Source organism: Gymnoscopelus braueri (genome assembly GCF_963280865.1).
Source record: "Gymnoscopelus braueri genome assembly, chromosome: 8".
NCBI classification, from domain to species: domain Eukaryota; kingdom Metazoa; phylum Chordata; class Actinopteri; order Myctophiformes; family Myctophidae; genus Gymnoscopelus; species Gymnoscopelus braueri.
In genome coordinates, this window is record NC_137609.1 from 29,232,462 (window position 1) to 29,259,961 (window position 27,500).

Below are 27,500 nucleotides of genomic sequence, written 5' to 3' on the forward strand. Positions count from 1 at the left end.
TGTGTGTGTGTGTGTGTGTGTGTGTGTGTGTGTGTGTGTAACTCTGTCTGCAATGACTCAATACACTACATCATCAAATTGTCAGCAAATCAAAAAAACACAAGGTCATCAATTAGATCTCTAACGTACATTAGTACCCGACATATGATGACATACTGTACACTTACACTCCTGACACACTTATACTCAACTATATTGACTGATATTGTGGTTATGTTCATGTATTCATGCTTATTACTTATATAATTGTGCCTGAGTCTCCCCTCTGTTACAAATGTGAGCCAGTAACAGCCTGTGTGCAACGTTAACGCCGCTTAGTCGGCAGCAGTGGGCCTCAAGCCTGCTGCTGACAGTGCTCCTGCTGTGAGCTTGTAGATCTGAGCTATTCCTCACAGAAGGATGGGTTCCATTTGAAAGCTTGGTTCAAGCCAGGTGATGAGCCACGTGGCTCAGCTACTGTATGCACATCTCCAGGTGTTTCATTTATTGATATGCAATCCTCCTTGAGCTCTCTCCACGTTACACCGCCCTTGTGTATTTATTATCTTTGTGTCTCTCTTTTCTCTCGCCAGACTCTCTCCATCATGTGTTGTCAGAGTTCGGTGTTGTTCGTCCAGTGAGCACCGATGCCGAGGGGCGTTTCCTCTCTCACTCGGTCTCCGCCCCCCACCTGGACAGCCTGCTGGCGCGCACACGCAGCAAGAGGCACGCCCCGCAAGTAGACACACCCACAACATACAAAGACACACATACAACACATAAACACACGCCCAGAAATGATATGAACAAGACCTCAATACGCAAAGACTCGCCCGGAAAACATACAGATGTGCCAAGAGCACAGGAAAACGCAACCACAACTTATAACGCGGGCACGATACACGCAAACAAAAGACAAATATATGCAGACACCTCCATTCCTCATACAGGTACAACATATACAGAAACCCCCATAGTGGACACAGACACGCCAACAACACGCAAAGACACGCCTGCCACAGAAACGAAAGCGCATGCGTCACATGACGGAACAGAAAGCAGGAGTGAGTGGAGCAATGGATGGCGGGATCACGGAAGGCAGATGTCCAGAGAAGAGGAGCGAGGGGGGAGTGAAGGCCACCACAGGGAAACGCTGTACTACAACGTGACGGTCTTCGGCCGCAAGCTCCACCTGCGGCTTCGTCTCAACTCTCGCCTGGTTGCCCCCGGCGCCACCATCGAATGGCACGAGGAGTCGGGGCAGAAGCTCTCTGAGCCGCTAGGGGGCGATGACTGCTTCTACGTCGGGGAGGTCACCAACGTACGAGACACGTCGGTGGCCATCAGCAACTGTGATGGGCTGGTAGGTTCAACCGCATTTGATCGGTCCTGTCTGTTTGTTTGTGTGTGTGTATTTGTTTGTTAGCTAGATAACTTGCAAACGGACAGATTTTCATGAAACTTAGATGGAATGATCGGTAGGCTGCCCCGAAAAGAGGATTAAACACAGCCAGGCCTGCCGTGAGTCTTGCCAAAGATGATGTCTAAAGCCCCCCCACCGTCTCGACTGTGCACAGGTCACTGATTAGCCATAACAAAAAAACGCATGTTCCATTTGCGCACGACAAAATACCTCTCCCCACTGCCAAAATTGACATGCTATCATTCCCAGCTTTAATGCTTTGAAGTTGTCCATGGAAAATTGATAACGCGTTATTTAACGATCTGAACAAACTCTATGTCAGATTTACATGGAAAACATTTATATATTGGGTCTTGCACAGCCAAAACATAGGTCTGAATACAAATTTATCACACATTATAAACCAATGTATTAATTACGGTCAATCTTTCAAATGTAAATGCATAAAAGAGGTTTAATACTGGTGGGCCCATAGACTTCCAATGCACGTCTTAATATTGAGCAAAATAGGCATGCATGACTGATTGAATGATACACAGTACACACTGTACTAACCTTTTCTTTACCGCACCATGTCCAAATAATCTCATCCTTCAGTATTCAGTGTTGAACTCCAAATGGCAAAGTAATTTATGATGTCTTTAAAATCCAATTTCTGGGCAAGTTGAGGCTCTAGAGAGCATTGCCAACCAGCATAACTTCTCCTGGAACATGGTAGATCGCACATAGGTCTTTATGAGTTTCATTTTTCTGTCGGCCCCTCACCTCCAGCCACAGTAGCATCAGGTGACAGACCAAAGCATTTTTTTTGCATTATAGAGAGGGAAAGAAAAATACATTTTGACCACTATTATCAAGAAAAATGAGCAAGATAAATAAAAGGCTTTTATGTGACTCACAAATACTATATAACGTTTTCACCAATCTGGGAACCAATTTGGCAAGCCTGCCATGTACAAACATACAAAATACAAAGAATGCTTGAAATGAATTGTAATCAGAAGGTTGCGAGTTCTACTCCCAAAACGGCTGTGAAACTGCTCAGGTCAAGTGAAGGAATTACACAAGTGATACCTTCACAACAAAATGAAGAGAGAGTTGAAATGAAGCCATAACATATTCTGGAGAATCTTATCCAGACCCTCCCTCTGCCCTAAGAAATGTTCTCTTTCTCTCTCTTCTCTCTGTCTCACTGTTTATCTGTAGAGGGAGAAAGGGTGCAGAGTTTAGAACACTGCAGCATGTCATGGCAAGACACATGCATGTCCTTGTTTACATGTCTGTATAAGTGTGTATTGTATAACCACATTAACCCTGGCATCCCTTCGATGTTCAATTGTTTTAATTTTCAAAGTAGTGAAAATAGCAGATCTGCAAGTTCATGTGTCATGTTGCGACACATTGTGAGCTTGTAGATTTGTCGTACACCAAAGTACAGTACAGTATATAGAGCCAAAGTGTATGAATATTTTTTTTCTCAGAACTTCATTTAAATATTTCACAGCAACCGCGTTAACAGACTTCATCTGTTTTCGGTCAGTGTGAATGTCAACGTCGTAAACTCTCACTGCATGCAGAGACCATAGACAGAACTATGTCCTTTCAAAAGTACCAACACATCAGCTCCTCCTTGTACTGTATATCGTGCTGGATAGAGTGTTAACTTAAAGCTTTAACCATAACTTTCATTTCTTAACCAGGATTCGAACCTAGTTCACCTGCATGAGAGACCAAATATCTACTACTCTGCCGATAAGGAATAACCCCTTGGCCTAGGGAGATATTGCCCTATGAGCTTTAGTCAGTACTAGTTGTAAACCAGTAGGTGTCCTACCCAACACCAGGGTCTACAGTTCTCAATTGTAGAGCGCAGTGGTGAAAAGTACTGTACTGTACTTTAGTACAATTTTGAGGTATTTTTTACTTTATTGGAGTATTTCCAGTTTTCAGTTCTTTTACTTCTACTCCACTACATCTCAGAGGCAAATATTAAACTTTTACTCCACGACAATTATTTGAAAACTTTAGTTTTAGTTACTTTGTAGATTTTGAATATTATTACAAAACATACATTACCCGCTTCAGCCCTATATACATTTTGGCCATTTAAAAATAGCCGATCTACAAGTTCACAATACGTCGCATTGTGAGCTTGTAGATCTGCTATTTTAAAAAGATTTTAATACATTTTATATTTGAAAACTTGTGAAATGGGACATTCTGCATAATGAACACTTTCTACTTTTGGTATTTTAAGTACATTTTGATACCAATACTTTTGTACTTTTACTCAAGTGACTTTTTAATGACTAAAAGGACTTTTACCTGTAACAGAGTATTTCTATATTGCAGTATTGATACTTTTACCACATTCACTGCCAAAGTTTTTTCATAATAAAATCACCCACTGCCAGGGTTTTTATCATTTTTTTATAGAAACAATGTGAATTATTTGTCCGTTTATTTTTTAACATTGAAGTGAATGGATTTTTTTTTTTATTATTAATTCGTTAGGGTTAGGGTTATAAATTTATACTCAAAAATTTGAGAAACTTTTTAGGAATTTAAAAACAGAATAAAATAAAAAAAATAAAAGGGGAGAATTCTCCCCTTTGGCGGTTCAGACCATTGACTGAAAAGGGGAGAATTCTCCCCTTTGGCGGTGAGTGTAAAGTAAAATTGTACTTTTTCCACCACTGGTAGAGAGACCACCTCCAACCACTGCAGATGTTGTATTGTATTAACTTACTCTACCTACTGGTTAAAATGTTTTATTCATTCAAATAAGTTCTGGATTACAGATTTAAATCTCAGTTTTAGAAAAGCGGTAAAAATGTATCCATATGAATGAATTAACACAAGAACTCTGCTGTAAGATAATTCCTCTTGAAATGCATCCAAATGAGCCTGATAAGACAGAACGCTTGTAAGATTACGTACGTGTGGTAATCGTGTCATCTTGTGCAGTGGAGTGTGGTTTTGCTGTAATTATAGGATAAAACAAAACCCTGCAAGACAGTTTAGTCTATTCTGCCAAACTGTGTACGTGCACACGAGTGTGTGTTTGTGCTTTTGTAGTCGTAGGACTTACTGTAAACGAGGCCTGTGAGTGTTTTGTCTGTCAGCGTGTCTGTATACTCAAAAGGGTGATTTATGCTTTGCACTGCAACGCGTTGTGAGCTTGTGGACTGGCTATAGAGCATTGGTTCTCAAAGTGGGCCAGGGGTCCTTGGGGGGGGGGGGAGGGTTCCAGGGGGTGATCAATCAGCCTGGTGATTTTGTCAGGTGTGTGACTCTGTGTCGTTTATGATATTGAGTTACATTTGATAACGTCTGTGTTTGGAGGAAAAAAATTAAGTAAATTTGTACTTTTTCACCGTCAGTTGATGCTTCATATGATATCCATTATGCGTAAAATCGCCGGGGTGGTTTGTTTATTTTTGGAACACAGTTCTTATGCACCCAGGGGGATAGCGCCCTCTAGCGGCAGTGATGTCAGACTTCGGTGCTCTATTTCCATTCTTTTTAAAAGATTTTGTAAGTACAACATCTTTAAATATGGCCTATTTTGGCCCTTAGAAGAGTATTTAGTGTTACTATTGCTTCTGGTCATTGTTAGTCATATATACACCTTTGGTTTACAAAGCCTAAAAGCCAAACAAATGTAATTTATATTTATATGTTCCAATGTTCAATGCCAAAAGCACAATTAAATCGTTAATCGCATTTGTTTGCATGACAGTTAATCATCAAGTAAAGTTTCATAATCGTGACACCCCTGGAAAATTACGTCGTATCTACAGGTATTCACCCTCCTGCCACTGGAAATACTGATAAAAATGTCTTTGTCCACAAAAAAGTCACATACTTTGCAAAACTCCATAGCAGCTTTCTCCAAAACAACTTAAGGCAACCAGTCAGAAATAGCAATAAATTGCTCCATAGAGATTGTGCATAATGGTCCACATCTACTGAAGCCAAGCGGTTGCGCCGTGAGTGGAAAATACGTAATTTCACCCATTTTCTTTTTTGGGTGAACTGTGTTATTCCTTTAACCCATTAAGGCCTGATGTTCCGATTCTACAAAATGTCTTCTAAATCCTAACAGTTTTCTGAAAAACGAATGTTACTATATATCAGTGGCTCTCAAACCTTTTCATGTCAAGGACCTCTATGACCTCCAAATGGCCGGGCCGCCGACCCCCATCTGAAAATGTTTTGCTCCAGGGACCCCTCCAGAAGCAAAGATTTGAGTTAAAAATGTTTGCTTTAAAAATATATATATTCAAAGATTTGCACAAGTTTTCACGATTTTTCAAAAATAGCAGATCTACAAGCTCATAGCGCGGCACTCGTAAGATGCAAGATGAGAATAGGGCTCCCCATTTCCAGGGCAAATCACAGTAGTCGTGAAACAGTTGCACAATGGCCTGTCCCCATGCATCAGTGACGGTAGCCCTGGTTCAGAGCGTTAGTGAGTTCCCTCTAACGCCCTGGAAGACCCCTCGCTCTGCGCATATACAAGGAATTCCACTGCCCTGCCAGCGCTCAAGTAGTGAAAATAAACTAAACCATTTCGCTACTCACCGAAGCAAAGGCTGTTTTGTGTTGTTGAAAGTCTATTCTCTGAATGCGCGGGCCTCTCAGCACCCCACCTACTCTGTAAAATACACTTTTTGGGCAGAAAATAAAATATGTCAGTGAGACAGATTTTTTTTTGGAGGATTTGGAGGATTTGCTTACCATCAACCAAAATCTGTAGAGGGCACTGTGGAGTAATAAAAATAATTTCCGTCTCGCTGACATATTTTATTTTCTGCCCAAAAAGTGTATTTTACAGAGTAGGTGGGGTGCTGAGAGGCCCGCGCATTCAGAGAATAGACTTTCAACAACACAAAACAGCCTTTGCTTCGGTGAGTAGCGAAATGGTTTAGTTTATTTTCACTACTCTTGAGCGCTGGCAGGGCAGTGGAATTCCTTGTACATGCGCAGAGCGAGGGGTCTTCCAGGGCGTTAGAGGGAACTCACTAACGCTCTGAACCAGGGCTACAGTGACGGAAAGAAAGGTTCTTGAGCACGAAGGCCGAGATTAACGGCCTATATGCTTCGTCATACGACGAAGAGCAAAAATAGCCAATCTACAATCTCACACGACGCCGCTTATTGAGCTTGTGTAAAATAAAATAAAAATGTTAACATCTTTGAAAATTGTATTTGCCCAGGGCACCATACAAGCTGGAACTACCACTGCCAGCTGCCGATAAAAGTTGACAAGAGAGAAGTGCTGATGTTGACTGTGCAATTCATCATCTCACTGTGGTCTCACTGCAGAGCATCTCAAGGATACATGGAGGAGAGAGACAAGAAAAGGAGCATGTCCTTCTCTCTGATCCTAAAAGCTTCCATTAAACTCTTCAGAGAGAGAGACGCGACCGTTGATATATTTTGCTCACATGTCCTCCCGTACCTTTCACAGCACAGGGACACGTGAGGTGTTGAGCTAGGTGTCTTTTGAGCGGTTGGAGACCATAATGCGCATGTATAGCTGTCTCACCACTGTGTTGTTCCTTTGCAGGCTGATATTCAGCACATTCAAAAGTTTCGTGATGTCAATCAAAAATGCCACATCTGCCAGCCAGACAGCTCCCATTGGCTGTCACTTTTCAGTCCAAAACTGCTCTATCTCCGCCCTAATAGAGAAAAACTGTTTCCATGCAGGTCCCCGACTGAGCCATCAAACTGTCTGTGGTAAATCACATCTCCATATTCCGCCTCTATTGTAGAGGAGAACCTGCCGATGGCACTGAAACTGGCAGTACAGGGATTTAAAATAAAGTTAACAGTCTTTACCACAATGTTCAACTTTCAGACATTTAGCACATTGTTGTTGAATTATGCAGTGGAGTTTAATAGTCTTGCTGACTTTGTTGCATATCAGGCTAATCCACTTCATTCATCAATATTCTGTTCTGCTCAGTCATGAACTGTAGATTGTAATTGTAGTGACCCGCTCTTGTTTGGTCCTTATTTAAAAGAATGTTGATTGATTATTGATTATTGAATTATTGATGTCTGAGTTCAGTTCTCTGTACCACTGCCATGGTGTTGCAAGCATGGTAAAAATGTACAAATCCTGCTTCTTGTTATCCATCATCTTCATTACACAATCTTTAACAAAACTCACCCCATGCAAAATCTTTAGCCACTAGAGTAGCTTTATAACTTGACCTTGATCTGTTTTCCACATAAAAAAAGACACTTCTAGGAGTTTAGGGCAGTTTAAGCCATTTCAGATTTCCATGAAACATTGAGTGATCAGCAGGTTGCCCCAAAGAGATGAGAGATGTTTTTTCCCTCCAAGGATAAAGAGCAAGGTCACAGTCAAGGTCGAAATCTAAAAGAGCGGATTTTCATGAAATCGCATGGAAATTATGAGTACGCTGCCCCAAAGACACAATTACCTTGGCTTGGTCACAAACAAAGGCAAGGTCAGAATGTGGTTATTTACAATTCAAAAATAAATAAATAATCTAAATAACATAATCACACTTATCTCAGGTGGAAATGGCATAATATTGACGGAGGTCAACACATATTCCAACAATCGTGTTGGCAGAGGAATGCACTTTACTGATTGCAATTTATCTAGTTGTGAAACTGAAATGCCAGAAGGAATGGAAAAAAGCATGTCCCTGATAGCCTACAGAGCAACATCTTATAGATATATAATGTAGATACTTTATTCATCCCAGAGGAAATTCCAATGCCTATTGGCTCACATATAGAGCAAAGCTTGTAGTGTTATAGGAAACGTATTAAATAAAAGCACAATGGACGATAAAGAAATTATCAAACAAGTAACTCTTGATTTTGTGTTTCCAAATAAAGCACCCCTCATCTTACTAATCAATTATGGAATATTTATTGTTCAACATTATTATTGAAAAAAAGGTACACAGATATACACAAGTCCAATGCTGAACAAAAGTGAATAGCCGATGATTCAATCTGTTAACTCCACCCCGCATCAGCAAATTGATAGAATGCCATGGTGCAGAGTACACTCTGGTAAATGAAAGAGGATATTATGTGATATTATAGCCTAATCCAACACATTTTTCAACATGGGCCATGTGTACTCTGCCCTTCTCTGGTCACACACAAATGTCTGTGTTCAATCGTAGGCTATTGGTTTTGTCTGAATAATTATTATTTCTTGTACATTATCTTTGCCCCACTTTGACCATGCCATAAAAAAATCGCTTTTTTCAAAAACTTCAGTGTCTGATGTGAAATGGGCTGTTCACACACGACCATGTGGATTTAGGAGTGGACGGGGGAAATTACAAAGAATAAATTCCATCCATTTGTCAAAGTCTTCTCGTTTGCAAGGCTGTACAGTGACTGTGTGGCAGGAGCAATATGGCCTAATTTATTGGTCATTTAATGCTAACTAAAGTTGAAGATGTTTATTCATCTTTCATTTACACGCACGCACGCACGCACGCACGCACGCACGCACGCACGCACGCACGCACGCACGCACGCACGCACGCACGCACGCACGCACGCACGCACGCACGCACGCACACACACACACACACACACACACACACACACACACACACACACACACACACACACACACACACACACACACTCACAACTTAAGGTCCTCCGATTTGACAGAGGGACGTTTTGTGGTAATAGTTTTTTGAAATGATGCATGTGACTTCATCTTCAATTTGGGCTCTAACTTGCTTTGGTGCGTCTACAACGTGATTCTATTAACACTTTTCCTGGGCAGCTCAATGATTGGTCACAATGGGATGTGATTCTGCAGATATATCACATTTTCACAGTTTAATCAACCATTGAATTAGAAAACAATGCAAAACAGGAAGAAAAAGAACCCTCATTGCAACATGTGAGGTTGTAGAGCTGATATTTTCACCACAGAATAGGGACGCTAGGGTTCAAGTGGTTCAGTTATAATACTCTCTTGGACATGTAGTGTCAATAGTTACAGTAACAGTAGTCGTTATTCTGTCTTTCATTTTCTCAGTTAATGACTACATACATTCCTTTTGCTATCCTTGACGCTTCAGGGTTCAACATCAAAGACTCAACTGAAATACTTTGGGGACAGATGATTTATGCTTTTGGGCACACCGTTTTACACTCTGTGTTGATACTGGTGAATATTCTGAGCTTGAACCAAAATAAAAAACATTTGAATGGTTATAGAGTTATAAATCTGAGGCAGTGGTAACGGCTTCTTTGTCTCTGTCGATTGACTTTAGTTGTGCTTGGCCCCTTGAATCTAATTTTGATTCCATCAAGGAGAACATTAGCAGCTGAAAACATCGCCTTTTCTGGTTGTGATTTGCATCAGTTTTCAGTAGCAACATATAAGAGCGGTGTGGGATGACTATTATTGCTGGCTTTCTATTCTACTATGTAGTTAATTGCAATCGGTCAATATCATTGTAATTGTCTAATCGGGGACTACACAGCCAAATATAGTTTACAATGTAGGCTAGAGTGCGCAAAAGAATGATCTACATAAAAGCATTGCAAGAGGTCCCAGTCCCACCCTAATGTGCAGTAGTTGACACTCTGATACAGTGGATAATACAATGCCAACCAGCTGTGATGGAAGTTTGCTCAGTGCATTAAAATTATCCCACACTAGCTGAAGACTTGTTTGTCTCAATAGATTACATCACTGGAAAAGCAGGCCCTATTTATTTACCTACGATCACGCCTACTCTGGTTGCAGTGCTTCATGGGAAGGATCCAAATGTCCTGGATAGCATCCATTGAAGGCGCACTCATCATAACCCAGGCTGTTATGAAGAATGAACAGAACTGTTCTACGCCATGGCATGCGCCATTGATGCACCTGGGAGGCAAACTGGAGCCGGAAATTCAATGAAATGCATTGAAGTCAGTGAGAGCCAGGGTTAGGGTTAGTGTATTAATAAACAATATTTTTTGAATGATTGCAACCTTTGTCAGATAACCGATTCAAGCATAATAAAAGGAGATATATCATATAATGTTTTCTCTTGTTTTGATCTCTTGTTTTTTCTATTTGCACGCTATATAATTTTATTGAAGAGCACAAGGAAGGTTTTTGGCTGGGTATCGCAAGAATTGGTTGACAGACGGTTAATAATTGACAGTCTCACAATAGCAGTTCATACTCGCTACACAGTCAGAAACTTCATCTGTGCTCTTAAAATACTTCAATAAAATTATATAGTGTGCACACAGAAAAATAAGACAGCAGGAAACAATGTGGGATATGTCTTCTTTTATTTTCCTGAAGCGATTATTTTCCAAAGGTTACAATCATACAAAACTAGTGTTTGTCCACCTGGCTTTCATTCACTTCAATGTATATTCCATCAAACTTTCAGCTCCAGTTTGCCTCCCAGTGCAGCAAATGTGCCAGCTGGAGTTGCCAGACCAAGAAAGCGATAGATGGCCCTTCCTTCTTTATATGGCCTTGAACAAAACCAGGAAGTAAGTCACCCAAACAGGACATTTTAAGTGTCCTCTGTTTAGGATACATTTTCTATATGTGGCTATTTAATTGAGTACTCTCATCATTTTCAGTACACTGAGAGATAGTACAAACATTTGCTCACATTCTTAGCTTAACTCAGGGAGTGTACTGTTGCTGGTACTGTAGGTACGCCAGGTGGTTTAACCTGGCATCTATTCTGGGCGTGTCATTACTTCTCAGTGAGACGGAAAATCAGCATTACCAGCGGGCCCCGAGGACCAAGGCTGGAAACCAATGGAATGGCTTCTGAATCATGGTACTTACCAGAGAAGATTCCTGGTTTTCTCTCACGGCGACATCACAGATCAGAAGCTTGGCTCTCTGATTTCTGGCTCTGTGAGTCACCCGTGTTGCCAAAATCTGGACCGAGATCACAAGAATTGTTCTAACGGTGATTTTGGAGTGTTTTTCTCGCTTTTACGTTTCCACCGAGCGAGGACTGCTGCACACTGTGATCTATCCCAGATGTGGAAACATGAGATGAGGATGAAAAAGGAGAGAGAGAAAGGAAAAAAAGAGAGTAAGTCACATTTGTGAGTTACACAGGATGTGATGTAAGTGTCCCTTGTTGTATTACACGGGGGCGAGTGCCTGGATATAAACCTGTCTTGGATGTTAGAGGATAGAGTGCATGATGAGAGAGTGTGTGTGGCACCTATCAAGTGGGTATCATTGAGTTAGTCTTTCAATGCTGTGTCAGAGTCCCTTTATTCCCACTGCTAAGACCAACACCACATCTGTACTGGGGTGACAGCAGTATACATTGCCCTCAAGGTGGGAGTCATACCAAAGATTGTAAAAGAAATTGTACCCAATGCCTCGCTGCTTGGCACTCAACATCAAGGGTTGGATTGGGGGTAAGCCCCCTGTGACATGCTATACCTTGTCATGTCCAGGGGGTGCACTTGTACATCAAGCTGCCTCACGCTAAGGAAACAGGAGATAGGCACCTGTTTCCTTATGGTTCGGAAAATGTTGGTTCCCGAGGCTGCTTATTTTACATCAGTAGTTCCCAAACGTTATCAGCTCGAGACCCAAAGGAGAAAGTTTCTTCCCGGGACCCAAACTAGTGAAAATAGCAGCTTCTATTTTCACTACTTCATGTATAAAAAGTATTTTTTTTAAATGATCCAAAAAATGATTGAAAATGAAGAGGATGTACACATTTTTAAAAGAATTGTAGGAAACTGAAGAAAAAAAAGAAAGTTGATATTTACTATCCGACCCATAAAAATGTGTTTGGGAAACACTGATTTACATTGCCCTGAACATCGCATCCGGGATTCAGCGTCTGTACGTTGGGAGAGACGTGTGAGTGAAACAAAAGGAGTGTTTAAAACGGAAATGAGACCCCTGGCTGACTTCTCTGCTCATTTTCATCTAGCGAGACTGACAAATTATGTTCAGAAATGAATAGACTGCAATAGAATAAAAAACTGAATTCATATAACCTCCACTCCCAGAACCTGCCGCTTTTTACCGTCGCTCATCTGTCCACAGAATTTGGGAGGATAGCTTTTAGTTTTTATGCTCCACGGTCATGGAATACTGCACCACAAAGACATTAAACTGGAACACTTCATCCCTTTGGGTGTATTTAAAAGTTTACTTCGATCAATAAAAACAGAGGTCTTGCAGCTGTTTTACTTGAGTTTTGTATCGATATGTAATTTGTGTGTTTGCTTTGTTTTGTATATCGTATTTTAGGTTGTAATCCCTGCTTAGAGATAACCATGCCAATGGGACTCATCTGGTTAAATAAAGGAGAAGAAAAAATATGTGCATATATATTTTGTATTGCACACTAAGACAAGAATAATTTGAAGAATACATTTAGAATAAGTTCCTGTTTTACTTGTAACAGAGTATTTCTACATTGCACTTTTCATACTTTTACTTAATAAACAATGTGAGTACTTCTTCCATCACTGCCTAAACCACTGGTTCTCAAAGCTTATTGCCCTGTCAACCAGTAGCCTAGGTTTCCTACCCCAGTGGTTCTCAAAGTGTGGTCTGGGGAGTGGGGACCCCCAGGGGTTCCAGGGGATCCCAAGCAAAATGTGTTATAACCAAGGGCCCAGCTTGAAAGTTTTACATTGAGTCTATACGGAAGAGACAGTTCATATGAATGGCCTGTAGTTTTGCTGTTTTACCCCTGCTGGTGTCAGAAAGAATATTCTCTCAATGAAAGCGTATGGGTTTTTGACGAACTTTAGACTTGATTTTCTTACCTTAATAAACATTGTCATAAATACTATATGCTTCCAGTCGCTAGTTTAAAGTCTCCTTTCAATCATCTTTTTTTCTTTTTTTTTTCAACAATATGTTTATTTATTTTTTCTTTCTTTACACAAAGTATATCAACATTATGTTACAAACAACAGAAAACAAAAATGGACAATTACATTAAATCATACAAGACAATCAATGAAAAAAACAAAAAACAAGAACAAAAACCCTTTCAATCATCTTGGTATGCGTTTTGCTAAATGATGGTCCCATTTATTTTAAAATTGACGATAAAGTAGGCTATGCTCTAGGAGGGGCAGGATTATTTGATTGACAAGCTACACAACCAATAGCATTTATTCCCCGCCCCCACTCTTGATTGACAAGCTACCCAACCAATAGCATTCTTTAGGGATTGATTTCCGGTTCCTATTCCTGGTCGCTTTTTGGCATATATTAAAGATGGCGGATTTCAAATTCCTGAAAATTCCTGAACAATCGGCTTCATTTTCGGTCTGTGGAAACCAGAGGTGTGGCTTAGTCCATTGTTTTTATACAGTCTATGGTTATAACACTTAAACCCCTATTTTGTAAAATAGCCCATCTACATGCTCACAACGCATCACGTCTTGGTAAATTGTGAACATTTCTTCTCATATGGGGGTCCCTGGCACAAAATCTTTCATATGGTGGTGCCAAATACATCTTAATTCTGGGGGATGTTTAAATTTTTTGGGCGTTTCTGCCTTTGGATAGTATAACCTACAGTTGAAGAGGGACAGGAAACAGGGAGAGAGACACGGGCACGGGCAGTGACACGCAGCAAAGGCCGCCAGGCTCAGGAATCGAACCCGCGACTTGCTGTCAGGCTGCATTAGAGCCTAAATGTGGTACTGTATGCGCCTTCACCACTACTAAGCCATCAGCGCCCCAAATCGGGGGGGACCTTGACATGAATAGGTTTGAGAACGACTGGCCCAAACAACCCGTCGCCGCTTGAAGCGAGGCGTTCCAGTTTGAGTTCATTCCACTGGCGTGGTGGACTGGAGCGATGTGTGCTGACGTCATGCTGTTAGCTCATGTAATTGTCTCATGGAAATGTTGGAGGGCTGTTGTGCATCTGATGGGAATTGTTAAAGCCAGTGGTTTAATAAGCTCCTTGAACCACAGAGGAAAGGCTCTTTCTCTCTTTCTTCTCTCCTTCTCTTCTTAGCTTTTATCTCTGTCTGTCTGTCTGTCTGTCTGTCTGTCTGTCTGTCTGTCTGTCTGTCTGTCTGTCTGTCTGTCTGTCTGTCTGTCTGTCTGTCTGTCTGTCTGTCTGTCTGTCTGTCTGTCTGTCTGTCTGTCTGTCTGTCTGTCGGTCGGTCGGTCGGTCGGTCGGTCGGTCTGCCCCTCTCTCTCTCTGTCTCTGTCTCCCTCTTTCTTCTTATCCTCTTCTTAGCTTTTGTCTCTATCTATCTGTCTGTCTGTCTGTCTGTCTGTCTGTCTGTCTGTCTGTCTGTCTGTCTGTCTGTCTGTCTGTCTGTCTGTCTGTCTGTCTGTCTGTCTGTCTGTCTGTCTGTCTGTCTGTCTGTCTGTCTGTCTGTCTGTCTGTCTGTCTGTCTGTCTCTCACCATGTTTTCTGTAATAACCTGCTTAGTCTTGTCCTTCCGGTCTCAGGTTGTCTCCATCTTTCTGGCTCTGTTCTTTTCTCCATCCTTCTTTCTTGCTGGTTTTCTTCAGTAATAATATGCACATGTACATTCTTTAATTCATAAACGTTCTTAGCTCGTTCGCTCCTTTTCTCTTCCTTCTCTGGTTTCTCCATCTTTTTCCAATAACAGACTTTACCCAATTCTCTCTCTCTCTCTCTCTCTCTCTCTCTCTCTCTCTCTCTCTCTCTCTCTCTCTGTCTGAGAACTTCTCCTTCCTTCCTTCTGTCACTGTCTTACAAATAAATTAAGGGTGCTTTTTGGCATGAACGTTGGAAAGACATTATTACCAAAATATCAACATCAGTGAACAGGTCTGTCTGTCTGTCTGTCTGTCTGTCTGTCTGTCTGTCTGTCTGTCTGTCTGTTAACATATTCCTCTTTTGCACAATAGAGAAGAGAAGAAACATTCAGTATTAGAGAGTGGGTGTGATTCTTCTGGAAGCATTACTCTCATAAAACTAGAACTGACAAAATATACTAGTAAAATAATAGATTGTTTACTGCAGGTAGGGCCAAGAGATTACAGTTACTTATCTGTGCAGTTAGGTAGGGCCATGATTAAAGTGAAAGATTAGAGTTGAAATAAACGTCAAAGAGGCTTTGCTACAAGCAGAATCTGCAAGAGCTACTTAAAGATGTTGCAAGTTCCTCCTCTTGCTGCTGGTAATACTTGGTGGCAGGATGGTCTGAGCATTTACGAGTACCAGCTGCAGGGTCATCAGCCGGGAGCCATCCTTCCTTGAAGTTTCTCCCATTTCGACCCCGAACATCTCCGGAGGGTGGGGCAGCGGTCAGGGACGTCTCCCTGCCGCTCCCTGCAGCTGGACTCGGGACTATGCATGGCAGTGTCTCCAGGTAGATAGGTATCGACATGAATAATATATAAAATTACTTCTTACACCACATTGCTTCCATAACTATGTGTAGCATCTATACAAGTAAAAAATAAAAGTGACCAGAAGTGATAAAATAATTTTAGTGCTAGTGGATCCTGTAATAGATTAGTTATAGTTACTTCCCTCTCTATGCAGGTGGGTGGGCCCAATCAATTTGGCGCTTGACAGCCGCCTCATGAATTGGTGTGAGTGGGGTGGGGGGCGGGTGCACTTGAGTGATGTTTTGTTTTGTTTTGTATACATTGTATATTTTTATATTATGTGATGTCTCTTCTTTTTATATGGACCCACGAGTCTGTAATAAAGATTATATATAATGTAATAGATTGGAGTTATAGAGTAAAGTTAAAGTACTTCTCTTTCCAGGCAGGTATGATCAGAACGGGTAAAGAGGAGTACTTCATTGAGCCGCTGGAGCGCGGGGTGAGCAGAGGAGAGCAGGAGGAGGAGGAGGAGGAAGAGGAGGAGGGAGGAGGAAGAGGAGGCGGACGAGAGCACATCGTATATCGCTCCTCTGCTGTTATCAAGAAACAGCCGACTGTCAATCAAACCCAAGCTGTCAATCAAACTGACGACTACTATCTGCAAGGTGAGTTGTGCAAGCACACACGTGCAGTCGCACACACAAACGCACACACACACACACACACACACACACGCAAAGCATTGCAGTGCGTTTCAGTGCGATGCATTTACATCTAACCTCTAAATGCAGCAGAGACAGTAACAATACTTTGCCAGCCTTTCTGCCTCGTCTTTGGGCATCCCAAATTGTCGAAACCCTCCAACAACCAGTCCGTGGGTATAATGTCCTTGGCTGGATCACCAGAGGAAACAAAGTTCTTAGTCTTGCACTGCTGCTTGGTGTTAAAGCGCTCTCTGTAGTTGTTTTCATGGGCCTGGAAGTCCACCCATTGCTATTCCGACAGCGGACGGACATACCGCAAGAAAGGCCGCCGGGTCTATTGCCTCTCTTCCCGGTAGCTGTTCACGGGAGGGGCCGTCAGGTAGCGTCGGCTGTTGGTAGAGTCCAAAGAAGTGCCTTCTTGTATGCAAGCTACATAGTCCACAGAAATTGCAAATGCATCCACTGCACCTACTACACCTACTACACTAACGTCATGCCCAGGACACGCACGCACGCACGCACGCACGCACGCACGCACGCACGCACGCACGCACGCACGCACGCACGCACGCACGCACGCACGCACGCACGCACGCACGCACGCACGCACGCACGCACGCACGCACGCACGCACGCACGCACGCACGCACGCACGCACGCACGCGCGCGCGCGCACGCACGCACACACACACACACACACACACACACACACACACACACACACACACACACACACACACACACAACACACACACACACACACTGTGTACATGTATTACTACAGAGGGTGTTTAATGGTGTCAATGAGTATTGTATATGGCTACTACAGTAGACTACTGTACAGAAACAATGGAATTATACTCTTCCTATGAGTGTGTGTGTGTGTGTGTGTGTGTGTGTGTGTGTGTGTGTGTGTGTGTGTGTGTGTGTGTGTGTGTGAATTATGAGGCACATTAGAGATGATGAGACCGCCCAGGGTCCTTAGGAGTTCTTAAGGCGGTCAGCGTTTAAATGTGTGTGTGTGTGTGTGTGTGTGTGTGTGTGTGTGTGTGTGTGTGTGTGTGTGTGTGTGTGTGTGTGTGTGTGTGTGTGTGTGTGTGTGTGTGGTACTGGGTGGGCGTTCCTGACTTCATCTCACATCTGTTTCTACTCATACAGTATATTAGCTGAACTGACAGTAACCCCTGAAGTCACACAGTAACACACACACACACACACACACACACACACACACACACACACACACACACACACACACACACACACACACACGCACGCACAGACACGCCTACATGCGTACCACACACATAAATCCATACTGTCACACAGACATGTATACTAATACACACACTAAATAGTAGTCTTCAAGAGACAAGAAATTAGGTAACTGATATAACTGATATATTGCACTTTTACATTAGCGCTATAGGTATACTCTTAGTTGCTTGTTTTAGAAGAGAATGCACTTAAGACTTCTGGTGATTAGTAGTTTCCTTGCCTACTTATGTTGAAAGCACTTATTGTATGTCGCTTTGGATAAAAGCGTCTGCTAAATGACTGTAATGTAAAAGAAGGAGGCCGCACACACTGGTAGCCAAAGTGCCTTCTTCAGGCTACCCTGAGGCAGGCAGTTACCTGCCTAAACGTTGGTTTATTTTTACTCTGCGTCCAAAAATAAAGTATTGGCACTTCGGCTACCAGTGTGTGCGGCCACCTTCTTGTCTCTTGAAGACTACTATTTAGATTATTCTGCCGTGGGCCAGCACCACTACAAGGACTTTGGTGTGGGTAGCTTTCTCTTACAAATACATACACAACACGATAGCTACTAAACACCAAACACTAAGGTCATATTATACTGTACACAGATATATATATAGGCACATGACACTGACATCTGGACAATCAGCATTAAAGGGATTTTTTTTAACCCCCTTCAAATTGTTGGCACAACTTTTTGTATACTTTGTAATAGACAAAATATATTTAGATTCCATAAAAAAAATAACATTCATATTTTTACATCATTATATGATCCATCCATCTCGTATAGCCAGATTATCAGAGATCTCTGCATACTAACATGTCTGCCTGGTGACATCTAAATTCACTGTAGGGTCTAAAAGTGGGTGGAAACAATTCAGAAATTAAATAAGTAAATAAATAACTGTGTTTCAGAACCAATTCATAGACTTTAGGGCAATCCTTCATATTGGGAGTATTTTTTTCATTGTATATTATTTCTTTATTATATTATTACGTTATTACGAACCATCAACATTTCGCTGCCTGCTTGTACTTTATTCCAAGGTAATTTACCTTGTTGTTTATTGACTAGTTCATGCTTACTCTGCTTACTCCAATCTCGCACTTGTAAGTCGCTCTGGATAGGAGCGCTAAATGCCTACATTGTAAATTGTGTAGGCGTAGGTTTGTTAGCACTGTTTTCACCACAGTTCTAGCCCATTCATTGGATTTAGATGTATCAGTAGGCGGAGAACTCTAATCGTATGGCTGCACTACTGCTGCTGTACCAAGAACCTTGCAGGTCAATCTTTCCTATACACACACACACACACACACACACACACACACACACACACACACACACACACACACACACACACACACACACACACACACACACACACACACACACACACACACACAGACACGCACACACACACGCACACATGCAGATTTTTTTTGCGGTTGCCCTCAGTTCCCTGGAGCAGTTTGGGAGTGGCGTGCAGTGCTCTAGGGCTCCAGGGTTTGGTGGTGTTGGTGGTCACAGCTGATGTAACAGCAGTCACCCTCCTAAAACCAGGTCACATCTGGGATACAACCCCAGACGTCTTTAGGTGTTTAGTCAGCCCGCCAACCTGCTCTTTCTCTGGACTCTAACAACTTTCAACCTGCCATCCTAATTTTGGGCATGTCATTATGGGTGAATATTTGCACCGTGCTACGCGTTGTGAGTTTGTAGATGGGCTGTCTCCGCACAACGTGCTGAAGTGGTTAATATACGTTCACGTATTATTAATACTGTTTTGGCTCCTTATGGATGGAGGTTCATGAGGATAGGATAGAAGGAAGAAGAGAAGGCACTGGCAGGTAGGTAGGAAGGAAAGGAAGGAAGGAAGGAGAGAAGGCAGGTAGGAAAGAAAGAAGGAAAGAATAATTAAACAAATGAACAAACAAAGGATAGACGAACGGATGGACGGACGGACGGACCGACGGACCAACAGACGGACAAACTGACTGATAGACTGACAGACGGACTGACTGACTGAAGGAAAAAGTATTTTATTAGAATTCACCAGTGACAAGAAACAGCAGCTTGTGTCAGGCAGCCAAGCACATGTTAGCTGTTAAGCTCCATAGCTGACTCCAGACCAGCGGATTGGCCCACAACTTGACTTTTGTCAAAACAAATGCATGCAATGCGAGAAATGACACGTTGGCTAAGTGACTTTATCCTGGAGACAGACTCATACTCCTTAACATGTTTCAAATTAAGTCATCTCAAGGAATCAGCTGAGGTGACGATGCAGCACGAGCTGCCATGATGACGGAACAAAACAAGTCCGTAGCATGTTGTGTCTTTGCATGTGATGATGACCTTTGTTAAATCTGTGGGGGAAAAAAAGAAAGAAAAAAAACATTTGGGCTGATAGCTAATTAACTTTTCTATGTCTGTCTGGCACATTCTCTGTCTGTCTGTCCGTCCGTCCGTCCGTCCGTCCGTCCGTCCGTCCGTCCGTCCGTCCGTCCGTCCGTCCGTCTGTCTGTTGTTGTATCACTTTCTGTCAGTTTATTCTCCCCCCATTATTCCAGGAGACATGCCAGACATAAATGGAACACACACACGCACGCACGCACGCACGCACGCACGCACGCACGCACGCACGCACACACACACGCACACACGCACGCACACACACACACACACACACACACACACACACACACACACACACACACACACACACACACACAATTCCTAAATGATTTGGTGCAGAGGTTATGTGCTCAAGTTTGGAGACCTCAACTGGAATGCAGAATGAAAAAGAGAGAATAGAGAGAGAGAGGAGTCAGAGAGAAAAAAGGGACAGAAAAGGGGAGGTAGAATGAGATATGAAGTGGAGACACGCACACACACACACACACACACACACACACACACACACACTCTCTCTCTCTCACACACACACACACACACACACACACACACACACACACACACACACACACACACACACACACACACACACACACACACACACACACACACACACACACACAGAGCAGCCAAGAAGAGGGGCTTCGGCAGCCAGCTGTTGCTACGTGGCAGAAAGAAAGAGGAAAATAGAGAGAGAAAGCGGAGAGAAGAGTCAAAACAGAACCAGAGAGCAGTGAAAACAGAGAACGGGGTGGTATTCACCAAAAACACTCACTACACTTATTATATTATGATACTTCCTTCCTTCCCGCTTCCTGTTCTTTCTGTTCTCCTGAAGAAAAAAAATCTCTCACTACAGGAGGGTTCTCCATGGTGTTATCTGATATATAAACAAGTATATGTATGTGGGTCTTTGACTCTTTTTTTGGGGGGTCCCCAGCAAAATGAAGAACAATTTAACCATTAGAACTTAGCTCTCCACAAGCTCACAATGCGCCATGATTTCTTAACACAAATCCTCTCTTTGGGGGGGGGGGCACAAGATCTTTTCAACTGAGGGTCCACGGCCAAATACAATCCTTTTAGGGGTCCTTGACATGAAAATGTTTGAGAACCACTGTTATAGATATCCGGACTGTGGTCCCCTCTTAAAAAGTACAGGATGCCAGTCTCATTGCTACTGTAGATGTGTGTATTAACCCGTTCAATCCGGGAACGCATCTCTGTCATTTCTTTGGCTATTCAAAAATAGCAACAAGCTCATAGTGCGGCACCGAGAACATTTGTAAAATATTTTGTTCCAGGGACCCCCAGAAGCAAAGATTTGAGTTAAAAAATTTCGCTTTAAAAATATATACATTCAATTCAATTCAATTCAATTTTATTAAAGTGTCAAATCACAACAAGTTGTCTCAAGACACTTTACATGTAGAGAAGAGACCCGACATCCCACCCTGAGCAAGCAATTTTGCGACAGTGGCAACGAAAAACTCCCTCTTAACTGGAAGAAACGTCAGGCAGACCCTAGGCTCTAGGGTGGCGGCCTTCTGCCTCGACCGTGTCGGGGGAAAGAAGAGAGAGAGAGGGAGAGACAGACAGAGGAGAGACAGAAAGAGATACAGTGCAAGTAGTAACAATAACAATAGTAGCAAATATAATAGTGTAAGATAGTATATGATAATATAATATAGTACAGCAATAGTGTGTATGCAGTATATAATGGTATAATAAAAGAATGTTAAGATAATATACAGTATAGTGTAGTGGTATAGTGTAATGTAGTATAAATCCACGGTCGTGCTCCATGGAGAGGCCCGGTCCGCAGTCACAGTATTGAGCCGCAGCTGGGGGTCCATGGACCTGCGACGTGGGAAATAAAAGAAATTCAAAGATTTGCACAAGTTTTCACGATAAAAAAAAAAATAGCAGATCTACAAGCTCATGACCTTGCATATCTGCTATTTTTGAATAGCCAAAGCAATCTGAAAATGACAGATCCCGGATTGAATGGGTTAATATATACATATACAGTACTGTATGTACCGGTATATTCATTGTCATCTTTGCACCAAGAATGAATTTCCGGGAACAGAGTATATAGTGGACATCTGGTATTTGCTGTAACGCCGCTGGGCAGGGACTTGCATCCATTATCTATGGAGGTGCAGTGAATTGTGGGAAACGATCCAGCTCGCTGCGCGTTGCTGTGAACCCGGCGAGGTCAGGCCGGTCATGCGGGAGGGAGGCTTCATTAGAGTCCAGCGTCCAGAAACCTGGCGGTGGCTCAGAGAAATGTCCTGCTATATACCTGCACATGCTTCTATTAATAGTCCACACCCTGTCTCTTTCTCTTTGCCTCTCTCTCTCTCTCTCTCTCTCTCTCTCTCTGTCTGGTCTGGTCTGTCCGTCTGTCTGTCTCTCTCTCTCTCTCTCTTTCTCCCCTTGGCCTATCGACGACTCAGCTGTTTTTAAACACAGTGTCAGCTGTGAGTTTTAAACTCTGTGTGTGTGTGTGTGTGTGTGTGTGTGTGTGTGTGTGTGTGTGTGTGCGTGTGCGTGTGCGTGTGCATGCGTCCGTGCGAACAGTATGTGCTTGTGCCTGCATGTGTGTGTGCTTAATGAACAGGGGACACATGAGGACATTATTGTGTACACTAACATTAACTCAACACAAGTTAACATTGTTGTTAAATGTAGATGACACAGTTCATTTTTGGTACATTTACACAGCAACAGCTCAATCAACTAAAACGAATATTTACACGTACTCACTTACTTTCTTTCTTTCTACACTCCAGGTTCTGTTCTAGGAGGTCTGTTGGACGTTGACGCACTGAGACAGAAGCAGAACTTTTCCGGTTCTGTGTTCCGGTCCGGGCGTTCCCGTCGCTATGCAGAGGACAATGAACTGTTTAACATTGAGGTTGTTCTTCTGTTTAACGTTGCTCCTAAACTATTTAACATTGAGGTTGTTCATGTGTTTATAATTTCATCTCAAGTCATCTTCATTCAATTATGATATTGTACGGTGTGAAACAATATACAGTCCAAAAGGCTGAATCATGATCAGTTTCTCCTCATCTCTCCTCCTTGTCTCTGTTCAATTCTATAGGTGTTGCTGGGGGTGGACTATTCTATTTTACACTTTCACGGTCGAGAGAATATTCAGAAATACCTGCTGACGCTAATGAATATAGTAGGTGACAACACACTTACGCACGCACGCACGCACGCACGCACGCACGCACGCACGCACGCACGCACGCACGCACGCACGCACGCACGCACGCACGCACGCACGCACACACACACACACACACACACACACACACACACACACACACACACACACACACACACAGACTTACTAATGCTACAATAACAAACTAGATCATCTAATTTGTTTTCCTCCTGTTCACCCTCCCTCCCTCGCTCCTCTCTTTCTCTCTCTCATTCTATCTCTATCTCTTTCTTTCTCTCTCCATTCCATGGTGTCTTTCAGGTGAATGAGATTTACCAGGATCGGACTCTGGGTGCCAACATCAATGTTGTTCTGGTCAGAATCGTCATGCTCAGTGCTACCATGGTACAAAACCACTCTTCCATTGAATAGAACAGTGCGTCTCAAAGTGGGGTCCAAGGACCCCCAGAGGTTCTTGATGGTGTTCCAGGGGGGTCCCCAGAAAAATTAGAAACAGTTTCATTTCACAATTATTTATAAGGTATAAGTTATCCCAATGAGAATGTATAAAAATGGCTATTCGAATCATAGGTTTCATTCTCTGCTGTTATCTCCCCACCCACTAGACCCTGGCACAAAATCCTTTCAAATGTGGGTCCGCCGTCTAATACGTGTCAATTTGGGGGGCCTTGACAAAATGTTTGAGGACCACTGGAATAGAATAGCGCTTGTGTGACATAGTGTAATCTCTCTCTCTCTCTCTCTCTCTCTCTCTCTCTCTCTCTCTCTCTCTCTCTCTCTCTCTCTCTCTCTGTCTCTGTCTCTTTATATTTACTGTACATTGCCTCCCCACCCATTAGTCTAAGGAGTTGATAGAGCTGGGGAACCCCTCCCAGAGTCTGGAGAATGTCTGCCGCTGGGCGTTCCTACAGCAGAAGCAGGATCCCGGTGATCCAGAGTACCACGACCACGCCATCTTCATCACCAGACAGGAGTTTGGACCTTCTGGCATGCAAGGTAGAAAACCACTGGCAGGAATTAAACAAGTGACCGGAACTTACTGTCTAACAGTACTGTTGCTTTCACTGTCTGCCATGTTTCTACTACAGTAGGTGTTCACCTTTGCAAGAACAGTTTGCAAGCAGACATTAGTTACATTAGATTGTTGACGGATCTAAGATGGATTGGTGAATGAAAATAACATCTATGTAGAACTCTGGCCATTAAACCAGTGTCTCAGGATTTCTGACTACAGTAAATGTTAGCCCGGAATCCAGACTGATTCGCTCCGTTCAGCTGACTTTTTTTTCTCCACTTCGCTTCTCAGTCTGGCCGTCTCCAGAACGGCTCTCCGTAAGCACGTAAGGAAACGGAGAAACGGTCTGTTACATAGGCACGTCATTGCTGATTGGATAGTGCTCAACGAATCCCAGTAAGAAGGGAAATGGTTTGAATTTTACATCCGCTCCGATCCGCCCCACCCACAGACCAATCAGGAATCCTCTGTGCCTGGGTGTCCGAGACCGGCCCTTGCACATAGGAAGCTTACCAGACTGAGAAGCGAAGTAAGAAATATTAAAAAAGAGTCAGCTGAACGGAGTGAATTGGTCTGGAATCCAGGCTACTGAAACGCAGTTCTATATAATTGGATTTTGAATGTTATTAGTTAGTATGAACGTAATAATTGGAACTCAAAAGTCAAGTCACTCTCTCTCTCTCTTTCAAGGTTATGCTCCAGTCACAGGTATGTGTCACCCTGTGCGGAGTTGCACCCTTAACCACGAAGATGGATTCTCCTCAGCGTTCGTGATCGCCCACGAAACTGGACACGTGTGAGAAACACACACGCACACTCAGACCCCACCTCCCCCCACCACGCACACACACACACGCGCGCGCACGCACGCACACACACACACACACACACACACACACACACACACACACACACACACACACACACACACACACACACACACACACACACACACACACACACACACACACACACACACACACACACACACACACACACACACACACACACACTCACACACTCACTCACTCACTCACTCACTCACTCACTCACTCACTCACTCACTCACTCACTCACTCACTCACACACACACACACACACACACACACACACACACACACACACACACACACACACACACACACACACACATACAATATCGATGCCTTGTTATACAAAGGCAACATTACACAAATCTGTGGATTTGTATTTAATGTATATCGTCTCTGTCGGGTGGAAACCTCATACTGTAGGTTACTTTTCAGGATTCAAATTCAAAAACGGCTCTTATCTTACCTCTCTGTCTATCTGTCTGTCCATCTATATGCCTAATTGATTGTCTGTCTGTCTGTCTGTCTAGGTTGGGGATGGAACATGACGGACAGGGTAATGAGTGTGGCGATGAGGTTCCCATGGGGAGCATCATGGCTCCGTTGGTCCAGGCAGCGTTCCACCGTTACCACTGGTCACGCTGCAGCGAACAGGAGCTCAGCAAATACCTGCAGTAAGGGTCTTCTGTTACACTGAAATTGGTGACCTGGTGACCTGGTGATGACACTCTCTGTTCTGCAATGTCACAGAAATATCACTGTCAAGGCATTTATTATTAGTCTTATTTACTTAAATCTTTATCCCGCGATTTTGTAACCCTTATTTTTCACACGGTGCCAATTTTCTAAGTGATCCTGGACGCTACACTCCCCTCACCAGCCTAGGGAGGCCAGGGCCAAGCTCATGCCTCCTTCAATGCATGAGAGCCAACTTACCTTCTTGTCACCTGACAGGGGGGAGTTTCCCTGGTTGGACGTAGCGCGTGGAAGGAACACGTTATTCCAACCAGTTCCCTTCTCCTCCATCAGGCGCCCCGGCTGTCATGGGGGAGGCGGTATAGCGACCAGGATTACTACATGTTTTTGTGAGGGTATTAACTACCCTGAGAGACACGGGGAGAACATGCAAACTCCACAGAGTAGGCCCTTTCGCCAACCCCACCAAGGCATTTATTTAACACACTGCACTATGTGTATTACTGTCATTACGGGTGCTTCGGCTTCCTGTTGTACGCACGTGTTAAACATTGTCCCGGTGGAACTCCTTATTGTCAGGTGAAAATAAGTGAATGTAAAGGTGCTTTCCCACCGCAAGATAACATTTCTTTCTAGTCGCTTCAATTGCTTCACTTTGGTCGCGTTGGTCAGTGTTGGTAAACATGAGGCGACGGTTGCCTCACTTGGGATTTTCCAAGTGGAGTGAAGATACGGAGGCGCTTTGTTCACTTCTCCCCGTTTGCCTCGTTCGCTGCGCCCGATGCAACATTGCGTCTTTGCATTGACTTTGTATGTAATCACGCTGCTCGAACAAATATTTTATCTTGCGGTGAGACCGCTCCTTCAGAGGAGGCAAGGGAATGGAAATGTCTCAGAGTAGCTCAGCTTGAAGCCCAAAAATTTTAATATCTCCCCAAGCCAAGGAGGATTCTCTGTTGGCATAAGCACTAGATGTTTGGCATTTAACTTTCTTTACAAGCAGACGGATTACCAGCACTCCCGGAAATGTCCGTCAGGACTACTATTTAGTTAGGCACGGGTAGCGTGCAGAAAGACAAAGGGGTTTCAGCACACTGCCTTCTTCAGCGTTGTGATGATTGATGCTGAAGAAGGCTGTGCGCGTTGTCCTGTACGCTGCCCGTGCCTAACTAAATAAAAGTTCCTGAAGGACATTTCCATGAGTGCTGGTAATCCCTCTGCTTGTCTACACCCATCCCCAGTCCAACACTGGTTGTTGGCACTGACAGGGACTGCGGGAAGCTGGCAATGACCAAATAACTGGTAGAGCTGACTACAGTATTTGGGCTGCAACTTCCCCGAATTCCAACGGTGGTTCACAGGAAGTCCATCCGAGCGGCAAACATTGCCATAGAAACAGAGCAAATGATCAATATGGAGATGACTGATGTCATAGGACTGACATCATAGTACTGAGGGCACATATGACTGACGTCATAGACTGGCCTCCAAGTAATCTGATACAAGAAAATTGAAACAGGTACAACATTAGTCAGTAATCACATGTCATGTGATTACTGTCAGTAATGGCACCAAAGTGGGAGCTGGGCTGCAACCCTCAGGTGTGCCAGTTTAATCACTTTCAACCTGGTGGCACCATTTTGGGCATGTCA

At 43.2% G+C, this 27,500-nt stretch overlaps 1 protein-coding gene across 1 annotated transcript in view; it reads left to right on the forward strand.

The window, feature by feature from the left end:
• The window catches only part of LOC308089903 (A disintegrin and metalloproteinase with thrombospondin motifs 2-like), a 61,932-nt gene that overhangs the window by 4,961 nt on the left and 29,471 nt on the right, over window positions 1–27,500 (forward strand). The window contains exons 2-9 of the mRNA XM_080434859.1: window positions 573–1,342; window positions 16,162–16,384; window positions 22,904–23,028; window positions 23,218–23,301; window positions 23,608–23,691; window positions 24,147–24,303; window positions 25,013–25,118; window positions 25,683–25,826. Coding sequence (XP_080290985.1) covers window positions 573–1,342; window positions 16,162–16,384; window positions 22,904–23,028; window positions 23,218–23,301; window positions 23,608–23,691; window positions 24,147–24,303; window positions 25,013–25,118; window positions 25,683–25,826 — 1,693 coding nt within the window. The remainder of the gene's footprint in view (window positions 1–572; window positions 1,343–16,161; window positions 16,385–22,903; window positions 23,029–23,217; window positions 23,302–23,607; window positions 23,692–24,146; window positions 24,304–25,012; window positions 25,119–25,682; window positions 25,827–27,500) is intronic.